Source organism: Palaemon carinicauda, chromosome 18 (genome assembly GCF_036898095.1).
Source record: "Palaemon carinicauda isolate YSFRI2023 chromosome 18, ASM3689809v2, whole genome shotgun sequence".
In the NCBI taxonomy this organism is placed as follows: Eukaryota; Metazoa; Arthropoda; class Malacostraca; order Decapoda; family Palaemonidae; genus Palaemon; species Palaemon carinicauda.
Genome location: NC_090742.1, coordinates 24064647 through 24080236, shown reverse-complemented (window position 1 = coordinate 24080236; position 15590 = coordinate 24064647). Strand labels below are relative to the sequence as shown.

General features: G+C 48.9%; 1 protein-coding gene across 3 annotated transcripts in view; it reads right to left on the bottom strand.

Moving 5' to 3' along the window:
• Positions 1–1313: 1313 nt before the first annotated feature.
• The window catches only part of LOC137657721 (solute carrier family 40 member 1-like), a 63761-nt gene continuing 49484 nt past the window's right edge, over positions 1314–15590 (bottom strand). For all 3 annotated transcript variants that reach the window (XM_068392156.1, XM_068392155.1, XM_068392157.1), the window contains exon 12: positions 1314–4927. In XM_068392156.1, coding sequence (XP_068248257.1) covers positions 4843–4927 — 85 coding nt within the window. In that variant the 3' untranslated portion in view covers positions 1314–4842. The remainder of the gene's footprint in view (positions 4928–15590) is intronic.

Here is a 15590-nt window from a genome sequence, read left to right as displayed (position 1 = left end):
ACCACTCCCCCTCCGGCTACCAGGGCGCTACCAAAGTCATCTTTGTAGACCTCGACTGCCTTAGCCTGTTGAGCACCTGCCTGATGATCCCGAAGGGGGGAAAGGCGTAAACATCGAGACCGTCCCACGAGTGTTGGAAGGCGTCTTCGAACGCTGCTGTCGGATCTGGTACCGGGGAGCAGAATACTGGTAGCTGTGCATTGAGCCTTGTTGCGAACAGGTCTATCACTGGAGAGCCCAAAGTTGGAGAACCTCCTGTGCTACCTGCGGATGAAGAGACCATTCCGACCCTACTACCTGTCCTGTCCTGCCGAGGCTGTCGGCCAGGACGTTTCTCTTCCCCGGAATGAACCTGGCCGTGAGCAGAATGTGGTTCCTTTCGGTCCATTCCAGGATTTTAGCTGTGAAGTCGCACAGTTCCCTTGATCTTAGGCCTCCTTGTTTCTTGATGTATGCCACTACCGTGGCGTTGTCGCACATGAGTGCCACCGAGTTTCCCCGAAGAAGACTGGCGAATGACGCCAGGGCCTTTTGTACTGCCATGAGCTCGAGCAGATTGATGTGTCGGGTTCTTTCCTCCATTGACCACTTTCCCCCTGCTGTTTCTTCGAGGAGATGAGCTTCCCACCCCTCTTTCGATGCGTCCGTGAAGAGCGGAGGAGCGGAAGCGAACGGTATCCCTTTCAGAGTGTTCCTCCTGTCGAACCACCAGAAGAGCATGTCCTTGGAGGACGGGGACACCCTGACTACCTTCTGCGGGGACTCCTCCGCTGACCAGAGGTCCTTCAGGTTCCACTGTATTGGTCTCAGCTTGAGCCTCCCTTGCAGAACCAATTTTTCCAACGAGACCAGGTGTCCCACGAGTCTCTGCCAATCCTTGGCTCTCATTGGAGCATCTGCTAGAAACAGGCGTGTCACTTGGTCCAGGTTGTCCAGTCTCTCCTGGGAGGGAAACGCTCTCGCCATCTGGGAGTCCAGGACCATCCCTAGGTACGTCATCCTGGTGGCTGGGACTAACTGGGACTTCTCGAGGTTGATTGTAATCCCGAGTTCCCTGCAGAACTGTACGAGCTGAGTACCCTGATCCTTTAAGACTGCCTCTGAGGCTGAAAGCAGCAACCAGTCGTCGAGGTATCTGATCAGCCTGATGCCCTGTTTGTGTGCCCAGACTGAGACCAGGGTGAACACCCTCGTGAGCACCTGCGGAGCTGTTGACAGGCCGAAGCAGAGGGTCTTGAACTGCAGGGACTGGGAGCCCCACTTTACTCTGAGGAACTTCCTGCTGGAGGGGTGTACGGGGATTTGAAAATATGCATCCTTAAGATCCAGGGACATCATGAAATCCCCTTCTATCAAGGCCGCCAGCACAGACTTCGGCGTGTCCATCTTGAAGGAGGTCTTCTTGATGAACTTGTTCAGAGCCGAGAGGTCGATGACTGGCCTCCAGCCTCCCGTAGCTTTCTCTACCAGGAAGAGCCTGCTGTAGAATCCCGGGGAAGGTTCGTGACGGGCTGTAGGACTCCCTTGTTCAACATGGCCTCCACTTCTGCTTACAGGGTTGCTCTCCTCTCGATGTTCGGGGATCAGAGGGGGAGGATCTGACAGGAAGGGAATCCTGTATCCCTCCTTGAGGACTGTCACCGTCCACGGATCCGCACCGTTGTCTCGCCATGCTTGCAAATATCGTTTGAGGCATCCCCCCACCTGAGGCGTGGGAAGGTGTAGGGGCCTCTCTCCCTATCCCCTTCTGGGGAGACGGTTAGAACGGCTTCTCCTTGCGCCTGAATATCTAGGTCTAAAGAAGGCCTGGGTTGGGGCACCGCTCCTTCTGGAGGGCCGAGGGGATTGGTGCCAGGAAGAAGAGGAGGCCTCCTGCCTAACCGGAGGCGTAGGCCCCATCCGCTGACGATCTTTTATGTGAGGGCCGCCTTGTCACTTGCTGCCTGGGCTCGGCCGAACTCTTTAATTTTCCGACCCTCTCTATTGTCTCTGCACTGCTGAAGGAGGAACACGGTCTCGCCCCAGACAAGGGAGTTCCTTAGGAATTTGGCTTCTCGCTCAGGGAGCCTGCGGGGCAGCCTGTTCAGCACCGTGTCCCTTCTCAGAACCCAGTTCGCTGTCTGGGTAAGGGACTGGAAGGTGAGAAATTTCATCGCCTTGCCCCCCGAGCCGATTAGTTCTTTGTAACAAGGCCTGGTTTTCTGGAACTGATAGGTCGTGCGCCAGTTAGAACCCTGCTAGGGTGCACGCCCACCAGTTTAGCCATGAGGTTACGTTCACTATGTCCTGGGCCGTGTCCTCCATCATGGCGGCCTCTTCTTGCGAGAACACTACCAGTGCGTTCAGGCTCCGCTCATCGGTGTTGCCCTGGTTCAGGGTAACGATGGTCTCTTCAGGTGTGCTGGGCCCCGAGTGCCGCCTGTCCGAAACGTAAAACTTCTTTTGGGTTCTAAGTCCCGGCAGGAGCTTAAAGGGACCCTGGGCTCTTAGCGAGTTTTTCGGGCCTGACACGAAGCGATCTACATGCTCCATTCCCAGGGCGACGTCGGGTGCTAAGGGTAGGGTCAGGGATGGTTTCTGTTGGACAGGATTGTCAACCATCCTGCACAGACCTGACAGCCAAGCCTGTTCCGACGAAGGCTGAGGTTCGTCCAGCCTATGGTGGTGACGAATTAGGGCCAGAACCTTCCTATATGACAAGACCTTGTCCAGGGAGCACTCGCCTGTATCCAGCAACTCCTCAACTGTGTGCCCCTCCGTGGCGGCAGCATCTTCGAACACGGAGGATCCATGGGAGCGGAGGCAGCCCTTCCCTCTTGACGGGTTGGTGGAGTGGCTGCCTCCGTCTCGGATAGAGCCGCCGGGGCAGGGGTCGCCGTCATGTGTCTACCCCCTCCTGGGGGAATCCGGATGGTGCTGCTTGTTGGTCACGGCGGTGGCAGGTTCCGTAACTTGGACGGAGCCGCCGCGACGAAGTGGCTGTGGGCCGAGCCGCCGGGTATCATCCGCGGAAGTTCCCGTCGAGCGGATGGAGCTGCCGACTTGTCAGGTACGGGCAACTGAAAGTGTGCCAACGGCTGCACGCGACGAGCGGGCGGAGCCGAAGAGACACTGGGCAAGATTACGGAGGCAGCTCCAGCGGCCATCTTGCTCGACCCACGATGGTGGGAAACCACTTTAACGAACCTCCTCCTCGAGGAACTCTTCTTCTTATTCCTCCTTCTCGAGGACTTCGACCTCTTCTTGGCGTCCCGGCCGTGGGAGTCCTCCGACGAGAAAGAGCTGTAGGTCCAGAAACTGTCCGAGGAGAAAGAGCTGTCTGAGTCCTCTGACTCTATAACAAGTCTTCTAGGGGCCCTTAGTCTGGATACCAGGGTCAAGGGTTCCATGAAGTCCGGCGGAAGTGTAGCTGTGGGCGTCGGGGGTGCGTGGAAAGCGGCTCAAGATGCAAACCATCCCTCGAACTCCTCTTCCTGCTGCAAAGGGGACCTGAAGGGCATCCTAGGTGCTATCCAAACAATGGAGTTGGGGTCCGAAGACCACATGGCCCGCCTTTCTTTGTTCCGACCGCCCTGGAACTCACTGAACCTGAAAAACACTGCCACGATGGGGGGGTAGGCGCTGTTTCGGGCTTCCCCCACACCGGGTCTTCACTAGAGACAGGTCCTGCGGGCACGAGGCCTTCGTCCACAACACAAACTTCCACCACACAAGCAGACCCCCCACTCGTCTGCGTAGGCCCCTCTTTCACAGATTCCCCGACATCAGACTCATGGGGAACGGCAATGGGCCGTTTCCCCGCAACGGACTTACCTCGTCCCCTACTCTGGGTAGGAGAAGGTGAAGGAGAACCCCTCACCGAAGGCGCTGAGGGCGACGTTAGCAGCGAGGTGAGGCATGCTTTCTTGGGAGATCTCTTGGGCGCCTTTTTCTTGTTCGTGGCGAACAAGGACCACTGAAGTTTTGGCCAGGCCTCGCACTCCGGGCACGTGGAGGACGGGGAGCACTTATTTCCTCGACACGAGGCGCACAGCGTGTGCGGGTCGACCTCCAGTTTGGACAGCCAGGCCCCGCAAGACTTACCAGCATTGGGCCCGGGACAATGACGCTGAGATTCCATGATAATGAAAAGCGAACACACAAACAACACAAGACCACAAGGGAAAGGTAAGGAACACAAAGGGAACACGTGGTGCACAAGGGATAAGGAACACAAAGGAACACGTGGTACACAAGGTGATCGGACGGGATAAGTGAGAGCGCGCGGCGAGATGATATCTACGCCACGACCAGACGCTTACTGACGACCTAGCAGCGCTTCCTCACACGCTGACCCCGGGGCGCCCCAGGGCGAGTATCCTTCCGCCCCGGAGCGCCCTGACAAGATAACGGGGAACTACACAAAATTCTTGGTCGGTTAATGAGGAGATCCCAGATCCTCCTAAGAAAGTAGTTTGAGGCAAGTACTCTGTGTTGGAACAACTAAAGTTCAACAATTAGGAGATGGGGAGTACCAATAATTTAAAGCTGACATGAAACTAAAAAGACAAAGGACTTGTGGCTTGACAAAGCCATCAGTGGATCAGTGGTTGCCATTGACCACTAGATTGTTTCATTATTATACTAAAGACTAACTCTACTGAATGGAAAGAAAACAAGAACTTTTCAAATTTTAGGGGTAAATATCAGTAAAAAAAAGAAAAAAAAAAACAGCTTCTAGAGAAAAGCAACATGATTGTGAGGGGAGGTTTATAGAAATATGGTTTTTCAAGAGTTGAAACAAAAATCTTTTCAATCAGTTGGATGCTATTCCTAAATATAAAGTATGACTTCACAAAGAATTTACACAGCTACTGGCTCAGGTTTTAGGTCCTCAACTGGTATGGTTTTTGAAGACTTTTTAGCATAAACACCAAAGAGCATCCACCTGTAAAAAAATATACAGTAAACAGAAATATAGACCCATAAAAATTTAAAGCTATAAAATAAACATATTTCAGAAAAATTAAAAAAATCTTACAATAATTAGTTCAAAAAATTATAATGAAATATTCACAGTAATGTAGTTTGTCCAAACAAACCATGCCTTACACTTTGCTTAAAATTAAACATGCATTCTCCCTCACTGGTGCACAGTGATGAAGTAAAAAATTTCCTGTAGTCATTAGCAACCCTAAAACTCGCCTTCACCCATCCGTATGAAGTTCCATTCAAGGGAACTAAATGTGATACTTTACAGGTACAAGCCAAACCCTGATTAGCACTTTACATCCCATAAGGTGACAGCACCAATACAGTAAATGATTATAGGCCATACTAATTCATTATATCACCTATTGGTGTAACCAAGTTGAAAGAAACAGATATGCAAAGAATTAACTATCCTACACACTTTCAAAAAGGTATTAGCAATGCTCATCTTCACCTGGCTTACAGATCCACCTGACCAGACCCTAAAGAACAGTTAGTGGGTGAAATCTATCCCTCCTTCCCAAAGAAGGGCCTGAGCTACAATTCCTAAGAAAATTTGCAAGAGGTCTCTTGTGTATGGATTTATGCTTCTTCCCTCTGGTAAGATGAGTCTGAAGAGAAGAGGAGGTTGGGAAAGAAGGAGTTGGTAAAGGAGGAAGAGAACAGAGAACTCACTCTTCTCCCCTTGCTACTAAGAGCAGTTCAGCGGTTCTTACTGATCAAGAACATATGTTACCTCCCTGCATTTGCCGATACTAGCAAAAGGGAAATATTCCCAATCAAACACCATTCCCGGGTATTCATCCTTACTTGGTCATGAGATCAGATTTCTCTCAATCACAATCTTTTGATCAAAGTAAGAGTGAGAAGTCTTGCTCTTGTCCTTGAAAGGCACGGAAGGGTTATTATAAGCGGCCTAAGCGTAAAGACTTGGGTGGACACTTGTGGGAACACATGAGGAACAAGAGGCCCTTTTGGACTGACTGAAGGGCTGAATGCACTAAAGTCACCCAAGTCATCAAAAGCATAAGGTCTTCCCCTCTTGAAGCTAAGTATGGCACAAAAGCTCCAACTGAGCAGGGCCTGAAAAGTACTGGTTAGGCTGAGGAGTGCAGACTTGTGCTTCATCCCTGTGACAACTCTTGAAGAGACAACAGAAGAGGACTGGAGAAAGTCCTACAAGGAAAGGTGAAAAAAACAAGGATGTTTTACTTCTGTTGCATATTCAAATATATATCCTGGAAGGTAGTTATAGAACAGATATGAATGGAAAAGGGATGGAATGCACAAGGTAAGGCATCTCCTTACTGCCAGCAGGGAAAATACCCATGCATCACTTCAACTTCTTTGGCTTAAAACCCTCCTGGACTGGGACTGGGAGCGGTAAGAATGGATGGAGTAGGGTCAAACCCCTTCTCAAAGAAGCTGTTGGTATTCATTGCTGGGATTTGGAGAAGGCTAGGAACTTTCTCTAACCCAAGCCAATTGACATGGCCACAGTCTCCCATGAAGACCAGAGCCCTTGAGGGATACCGCATAGAGGATGGAGTACTAATACATGACAGCATATCCTTACCCTCAATCACCAATGACTTGGTATTTTGATCAGGAGGACCAATCCCCTGATACCAAGGCAAACAGCAAATCATTATATGACCCATTGGTTTCACCTTGCTGACCGACTCCGAAGGTACCATGTGGCAAGAAGATTCTATAGCTGCTTGATGATCAACAGTGACAGTTGTTGCCCGAAGCTTACAATTGCTAATCAACCCCACAGGTAACTGACAGCAAGTGAGCTGGGTCTGCTATGCTCCATGATGGCTAAGGGAGTACTGTAGTTGTGAGCGATACCCCTATTGGCAAACAGAACATTGCTGAACATCTGTCTTCAGAACATTCACCTGCAACTAATGAAATAGCAGTGGAACGGCAGTAGCACACACTAGGCTCACAATCGCTCACCGACACCGAAGGTACCAACTGATACACGAGGCAGTAATGAACCCCTTATCCATCCATATACCAAGGCACTTCCCCCAATTTTGGGGGGTAGCCGACATCAACAAGAAACAAAACAAAAAAGGGGACCTCTACTCTCTACGTTCCTCCAGCCTAACAAGGGACTCAGCCGAGTTCAGCTGGTACTGCTAGGGTACCACAGCCCAACCTCCCACATTTTCCACCACAGATGAAGCTTCATACTGCTGAGTCCCCTACTGCTGCTACCTCCGCGGTCATCTAAGGCACCGGAGGAAGCAGCAGGGCCTACCGGAACTGCGTCACAATCGCTCGCCATTCATTCCTATTTCTAGCACGCTCTCTTGCCTCTCTCACATCTATCCTCCTATCACCCAGAGCTTTCTTCACACCATCCATCCACCCAAACCTTGGCCTTCCTCTTGTACTTCTCCCATCAACTCTTGCATTCATCACCTTCTTTAGCAGACAGCCACTTTCCATTCTCTCAACATGGCCAAACCACCTCAACACATTCATATCCACTCTAGCCGCTAACTCATTTCTTACACCCGTTCTCACCCTCACCACTTCGTTCCTAACCCTATCTACTCGAGATACACCAGCCATACTCCTCAGACACTTCATCTCAAACACATTCAATTTCTGTCTCTCCATCACTTTCATTCCCCACAACTCCGATCCATACATCACAGTTGGTACAATCACTTTCTCATATAGAACTCTCTTTACATTCATGCCCAACCCTCTATTTTTTACTACTCCCTTAACTGCCCCCAACACTTTGCAACCTTCATTCACTCTCTGACGTACATCTGCTTCCACTCCACCATTTGCTGCAACAACAGACCCCAAGTACTTAAACTGATCCACCTCCTCAAGTAACTCTCCATTCAACATGACATTCAACCTTGCACCACCTTCCCTTCTCGTACATCTCATAACCTTACTCTTACCCACATTAACTCTCAACTTCCTTCTCTCACACACCCTTCCAAATTCTGTCACTAGTCGGTCAAGCTTCTCTTCTGTGTCTGCTACCAGTACAGTATCATCCGCAAACAACAACTGATTTACCTCCCATTCATGATCATTCTCGCCTACCAGTTTTAATCCTCGTCCAAGCACTCGAGCATTCACCTCTCTCACCACTCCATCAACATACAAGTTAAACAACCACGGTGACATCACACATCCCTGTCTCAGCCCCACTCTCACCGGAAACCAATCGCTCACTTCATTTCCTATTCTAACACATGCTTTACTACCTTTGTAGAAACTTTTCACTGCTTGCAACAACCTTCCACCAACTCCATATAAACTCATCACATTCCACATTGCTTCCCTATCAACTCTATCATATGCTTTCTCCAGATCCATAAACGCAACATACACCTCCTTACCTTTTGCTAAATATTTCTCGCATATCTGCCTAACTGTAAAAATCTGATTCATACAACCCCTTCCTCTTCTAAAACCACCCTGTACTTCCAAGATTGCATTCTCTGTTTTATCCTTAATCCTATTAATCAGTACTCTACCAAACACTTTTCCAACTACACTCAACAAACTAATACTTCTTGACTTACATCACTCATGCACATCTCCCTTACCCTTATATAGTGGTACAATACATGCACAGACCCAATCTACTGGTACCATTGACAACAGAAAACACATATTAAACAATCTCACCAACCATTCAAGTACAGTCACACCCCCTTCCTTCAACATCTCAGCTTTCACACCATCCATACCAGATGCTTTTCCTACTCTCGTTTCATCTAGTGCTCTCCTCACTTCCTCTATTGTAATCTCTCTCTCATTCTCATCTCCCATCACTGGCACCTCAACACCTGCAACAGCAATTATATCTGCCTCCCTATTATCCTCAACATTCAGCACTTTCAAAATATTCCGCCCACCTTTTCCTTGCCTCCTCTCCTTTTAACAACCTTCCATTTCCATCTTTCACTGTCTCTTCAATTCTTGCGCCGGCCTTCCTTACTCTCTTCACTTCTTTCCAAAACCACTTCTTATTCTCTTCATATGACTGACCCAGTCCCTGACCCCACCTCAGGTCAGCTGCCCTCTTTGCCTCACGTACCTTGCGCTTTACTTCCACCTTTTTCTCCCTTATAGCCTACTATATAGTGCTCGAGATTGGTGCTGATAGGATCATTCACCTGGAACTGAAGAGACAACAGTGGCTGAAACACTATGCTCAGAATTGCTAATCAACACTGAAGGAAACAGTTGGCAGGTGAATTCTGCAAAGAGTGCACACCATGGTAAGGAACAATCCTCCATATTGTGACAATAATGAGTTCATACGCTCCCATCCTAGCCTGGCCTACAGTTGTAGTGTTTGGTTCGAGTATGACCACTCGCCTGCTACCAGTGCAACATCAGTAACTATAATACCGGCTTATACTCACTTCACTAACACCAATAGTGACTTTCACCAGGCGAGTACCAAAGGAGGAGAATGATTGCTCAGAGTATTAAGGAACTTCTAGAAAAACGCCTTCCCATGCAATGATCTCCCTGACCATCATCTTCTTAATGATGGAATGACCAACATAGGGGATGGAGGAGGAAATAGAGAAATGACAAATTCATAGATAATTTGTATTTTTCCTTACTATACAAACCTTAGCTATTTAATAAGGGTATTACTTTCGGCGCAGCTGAAATGACGAGCCATTAAAATTTAACGAGGGTTTACTAACCACACCGCTAGTTAACGGGGGTAGGGGAGGGTAGCTTGCTACCCCCCCCCCCTATGCTTGAGCTCACTTTGCTTGGAGGTAGGACTTCAAGGGGGATAGGGCTGGCGGGCAAGTTTGATTAAATAGCTAAGGTTTGTATAGTTAGGAAAAATACAAATTATCTACGAATTTTTCATTTGTTCCGTAACTGGAATACAAACCTCGCTATTTAATAGGGGTGACTCACCCATTAGGAAGGGTGGACGTCCCTGCCAGTCTGGCTTTTTGGCTTTGCCCGGGGGCTCGTTATTTGAGTGTGTAAGCACCCAAGAAATAAGGAGTCCCTGCACCACGCTAGAACCTTGCTACGCAAGGACTGTGGCCTACGCAAGCTGTGTGTGAAGATATGAAGAAGTGTGACTCGTCCTAGGAAGTTGTCCTGAAGTTCTTTAGATGGGAACTTGTAGCCTAGGATTTTCCCAATACCACTTCGTCAGGGTATGGGGACGTAACAGTATTAGTCTTAATACTAGGAACACAAGGAAGCATGGTTTACCCATAGTGGTTTGAGGTCAGCTATGCAGAGAACCCAGGATGCTGCTTTCCCCACGAGAGGGTAGGATGAAGAAAAGAATAAGAGCCAGTCAAATCTTTTCATTCACGCAGACTAAAACCAGGTAACAGTGCCCTCAACCTTCTGCTACTTGTCCAATAAGGAGCTTGAGGTATACAACCAGCGGTTGTGCAGCCACCATTGGACCGAGAGAGATTGTATCGAGTTCCTGTGGGTTACGTCTTGCAGGAGAAAGGTTGTGAAAGTTACCTGGAGCATTCACATCCTTTCTTGTAAAACCTGCGTCACAGAGTAACCTGCTAAGAAGGACCAGGGGCATAGTTATGCCCCTGACACTGAGTCGTCATGTCGAGATGATGTTTCGGCGATCCTCCTCTAGTCTCTCTCGGTGTTGACAAGAGGAGGGACCTGGGCATGCTGTTGCCGTTTTCCTTAGGTAAAGTCTCTTATCTCACCCTGAGGTACAGTAACGGATGATCTGGATCGACCGTTACCTAGTTGAGACTTGTGTAGGATCCGTCACCTCTGGAGACTGTGTCTGGTGACATACTCAGGGGACAAAACTGACCCTTGTCTTTCACCCTTCTCAACAATGGGCAATGTCGAAAGAGAGACCATGAAGTTCCTTAACTCGTATGGTTGCTGTCCGAGTGTGTAGGAACAATGTGTTCTTAAATCAGGAGGAAATTTGTTGCCTGGTGAAGTGGAACCCAAGGAGGTCCCATTAGGGATCGGAGATTGAACTATGTTCTGAGAGGAAGGTCTCAATTCCGACTGGGGAAAGGCAAGTAGTAAGTTCGTATGAGTTAGGAAAAGTCTATCGATGAAAGGGTGTCCCTTTCTTTCAGTATGAAGGTGAAGGATCAAGGTTGAGTGATCATCTTTACCTATTGAAACTGAATAGGGGATCTTTTCCTCTTGCATATACCTGAGGATTCCGCTATTGCTGGAATCGAGGTATCGAGAGAAGAGACACTTTCCCATGATGCCCACCCCACAAGACGTGATACTGCCTGGTAGACTGATGCTGAGGAACTCCTCAGGTATCTAGACAACCTCTTCGCAAAGAGGTATTTGGTAGTCTTCAGGCGTACACTCATAGCAAAGCTATAGCTTGTAGTAGGTGTCGAAGTGGGTTGTCTGATATGCGGAGAGGGTTCTCTTGGAGGCTCTATCAGGAGCTGCAAAAGGTTTGGAGACCTTTCTGCATAATGCCATAGCGGAGCTAGGAGCGTCCTTGATAGGTTGACCGATGTTCTAGCCTTGTTGAGTGCCCTTCTCTAGATAAAACAGGGACGAGACGTAAACGTCATTGTTGTACCCACCGTTGTTGCCAGAGAGCCTTGGGGTCTAGGGCTGGTGAGCAACGGTAGTCTGAGGTTCAGGGGCATTATGAACAGACCCCCTAGTTGGAGGACCTCGTAAAGTCGGGACTTTGTCGGCTACATGGCGATCCAAAGTCCATTCGGTATACCTATCTGAGATGCTTTGCACAGATTGTCGGCGAGCCTGTTCTTCCAGTCTGGAATGAAGCGGGCTGAAAATGGTACCGAACGGGCTTTGGCCTATCTTAGTGTTTATACTATTAGATGGGAAGATTCTACAAGCCAGATCCTATTTGCTTGTCAATGTGAGTCTCTATGTGATATGCGGTGTGTCGTCCATCACATCACTGAGTGGTCTGTTAGGAACCGATGAGGCTGTTGAAGGACCGGAAAGTTGGCCTTCATCTCTTAAGAGATCTAAGTGAAGGTACCATCGGGCTCTGTCCAGAGGGCTGAGGTCATGTGGTGCAGCACTATGGTCCCTCCTTTCTTCTTTTTCCGATTCCAGTCTACTGGAATGGAAGTCGTTCTCGTTTTGAGAAGGTTTTGGTGGAGATTGGTGTTTAGAATCCTTCCCAGATACACCAGTCTCCTGGGAGGGAAGTAAGGAAGATTCCGTAGGTTTACCCTGATCACTGGATCTCGGTAAAAAGACTTCAGAAATTCCCGTGTTAATGCAAGGTTGCCACTGAGTCTGCTAAGGTCAGTCAGTCGTCCCGAGAGAGCGGAGACGGAAGCCGATCCTGTGAGACCAGGATGGGTGTAATGGAAAGACCGAAGCACAGTGCCTTGAACTGGTGTTTCTTGTTTGCCTACACTGAATTTCCCAACCTTCCTAGATGGATGGTTTGGACCTGGGAGTAAGTGTCCTTAAGGTCCAGTGTGCAAAAGAAGACCTGAGGTCTTAACCCTCGATCGAACTCCAACATGGAGTGGGCATTGACCCAAAGGGACAGCTCCTTGGTAATCCTTTTGTATGGAAGATTGTCAACGCTGGAGTCTTGACTCGTGTCGTAAAGGAACAGGAGCGATATCCAGTGTAAGGATTCTTCTCAGAGAGAATTTCTTTAGAAGGAAGGCCACGCTTAGCCTTACCACGCGCCTTGATGGGATTGATGCTATTCCTTAGAATAGAATTAATCTGGCGAATGTTAATCACTGATTAACCGTTGGGTATTGTGGATACTGTGCAGTTGGAGAGTGCTCGCAAGTAGTTCCCTGTTGGCAAGCCATCGATGAGGGTTGTCGAACGTTTACCGATCACTTTAGCGTGATGGCAAACGGCCAGTAGCGAGAAGTATGTTGTATAACTTCTGATCTAGGAACTACAGGAAGCGGTTGACTGGTAAGTTCGAGTCACGAACTGCTGGCAAATAACAGATGCCATGAATTGGTGGTCTGTGCACCGATGGTGAATTCGAGAACAGCCAGCTGATTATGATCCCCCCTGTTTGGTCAGAGATGAGCAAGCTGAAGATGGGCTGGTCAGAGATCAGCGAGCTGAGTTCATTGATTGAAGAAGGATGAGCTGCCCATCGGTGATCTAGTGATCAGCAAGCTGACGACTGGTTATTGACTAGCAATCGATGATTGGAAATGCTAGCAATTGGAGATCGTTAGTCATTGGAGGGACTAGAGGTCACAGATCAGCATTGAGCTAGCAATTGGCAATCTGGTGATCGGCGACCTAGCTATCAGTAAACTTTGAAGTAGCCATCAGCAAACAGTGATCTAGAGATCAGTCTGATGATGCTTTCCTGTTTGCTGCCGCTGGTCTGTCAAGGAAAAAAGAAACTTTAGAAGAGACAGGGACCAAGGAGTCCCCGATTTGATTCCCTTGTAGGATGGAATCTTCGGGATCTTGACCCTTGTAGGATGGAATCTTCGGGATCTTGAATCCTCTGGGGAGCCTTATTCCTCTTTTCCCGGTGGCAACGTTTATGTGCTTGCGGGGAGGAATGGGGCAATGTTGGCCTGTCCAAAAAGTTTTACTCCTTTTTACTGACAATTGCGCGTGTGTAGGCGAGTCTGGAGCGATGGCACACAGGATGGTGCTGGTGCTTAATATCTGCCTGGAGAGCAGGCAAGCGCTGGTTCTTAGACAAGAGCTGGTGCATTGGATCTGCGAGCCTTGACTCTTTGGCAAGAGCTGGAGTATGAATCCGGGGACCATAACTGCGTAGGAGGGGGCAGGAAAGTGAGGAAGATTGCTAGCGCTCCGTAAGGCACTGTGTAGTTTGTGCATTCTCCCTAGAATGCACCGAAGCGTGTGACTGGTTGCGCAAGAGTGGGAGCATTGGCGCGTGCGTGAGAGTACTACGTGGAGATTGTTGGCGCGTGCGTGAGAGTACTACGTGGAGATTGTTGGCGCGTGCGTGAGAGTACTACGTGGAGATTGTTGGCGCGTGCGTGAGAGTACTACGTGGAGATTGTTGGCGCGAGCGTGAGAGTACTACGTGGAGATTGTTGGCGCGTGCGTGAGAGTACTACGTGGAGATTGTTGGCGCGTCCGTGCGGAAGACCATCGGCACCCGCACGTTGAATATCGTCGGAGCGCACGGAAGGCTGTGTGCTTGCACTCAAGATTATTGGAGCGCGCACACGCGAAGGCCGTCGCAGCGTGCCCGCGCGTAAGGACGCCGGTGCGCTTGCACAGTAGACTATTAGCGCACGTGCAGGATACCATCGGCGCCCGCGCGCAGAAGAAAGTCGGCACGCACACGCGCAATACTGTTGGTGTGCGTGCGGGAGACCCCAGGTGCTCGTGCGGGGGAGAAAGTCTGCCGTGCACGCGGAACTGTTGCCGCACGCGCATGCCAGACTATGAAGCGCGTGCAGGAGCATTGGCGCTTGCGGGCTTGTTGAAAAACTGCATAGTTAACTGGGAAAATAAAATTAAATAATTATTTTAACAGAAATTCCCTAGGGAGGAACTCCGAAGAGGAACCCTGAGGGAATAACATAAAATAAGAATTAAGTATGTGCCCTCCTTCCCCAGATGACATCCACGGGAGAAGGGGGGGAGCGGAGTAACTGTAATAAAAACAGAATTATAACAGAATTATAATTATCTAAATCATCTAAGAATATTCACTAATAGTGAGAACCACTGACCCCGCAAGGGAAGTGTACCCCACGGAGAAAGCTGAAAAGTTAAAATACAATTAGATTTCACTAAAAATAATTGAGACAAACAAACGGAATAGCAACCTAACCCGCAACGGGAAAGGAGCTTCCGTAATAGTACATTGTTGTAGTAAGGGTGAACGACCTCGAATAGAGAGAGACCGTAGGCAATCTTTAAAGGCCACATTCCCTTCGCTCAGAATCCAAGTTTCCCGTAGGAAAAGAGGAAAAGCGAAGATAATAGATGAATAAAGAAGGTCCAGGCGATGACGATTCCCCTGCGGCGGCCGAGTTAACGGCCGACGGGAAGACCGATGGACCAGAGAGGGAGAGGCCGTTCCCCACGAAGTGGAACTGTGCTGGCATTGCTACTACGCAAGTGTCGTCGTATATCACACACAGAGCACAAACACTGAAAAGAAAACTTACTACATTTCTATACACCTATATATACATAAACATTAAGAATGTTTATATATATATTTACAAGTATAAGAAAAAGTAAGTAAAAAGACAAAAATTAAAGGCAGTCCAAAATAGGCGAGGAGAGAGAGAGGAAACAACCATTCTCGCTCCGAGCCAAAAGTAAAGTGAGCTCAAGCACAGGTGTGTGTGTGGGGGGGGGGGGGGTTTGCAAACTACCCTCCCCTACCCCCGCTAACTAACGGTGTGGGTAATAAACCCTCGTTAAATTTTAATGGCTCGTCATTTCAACTGCGCCGAAAGTAATACACCTATTAAATAGCGTGGTTTGTATTCCAGTTACGGAACAAAAAGGGTTTTACTCTCCTTCCCCTTGCCCACCATCCTTACCACAGAGAAATCATCGTCAGGGCGACTAATAGGGACTGCGCACCCTCTGAGGAAGAAGCTACAAGAGATTACTCCTCCGCAACACAAACC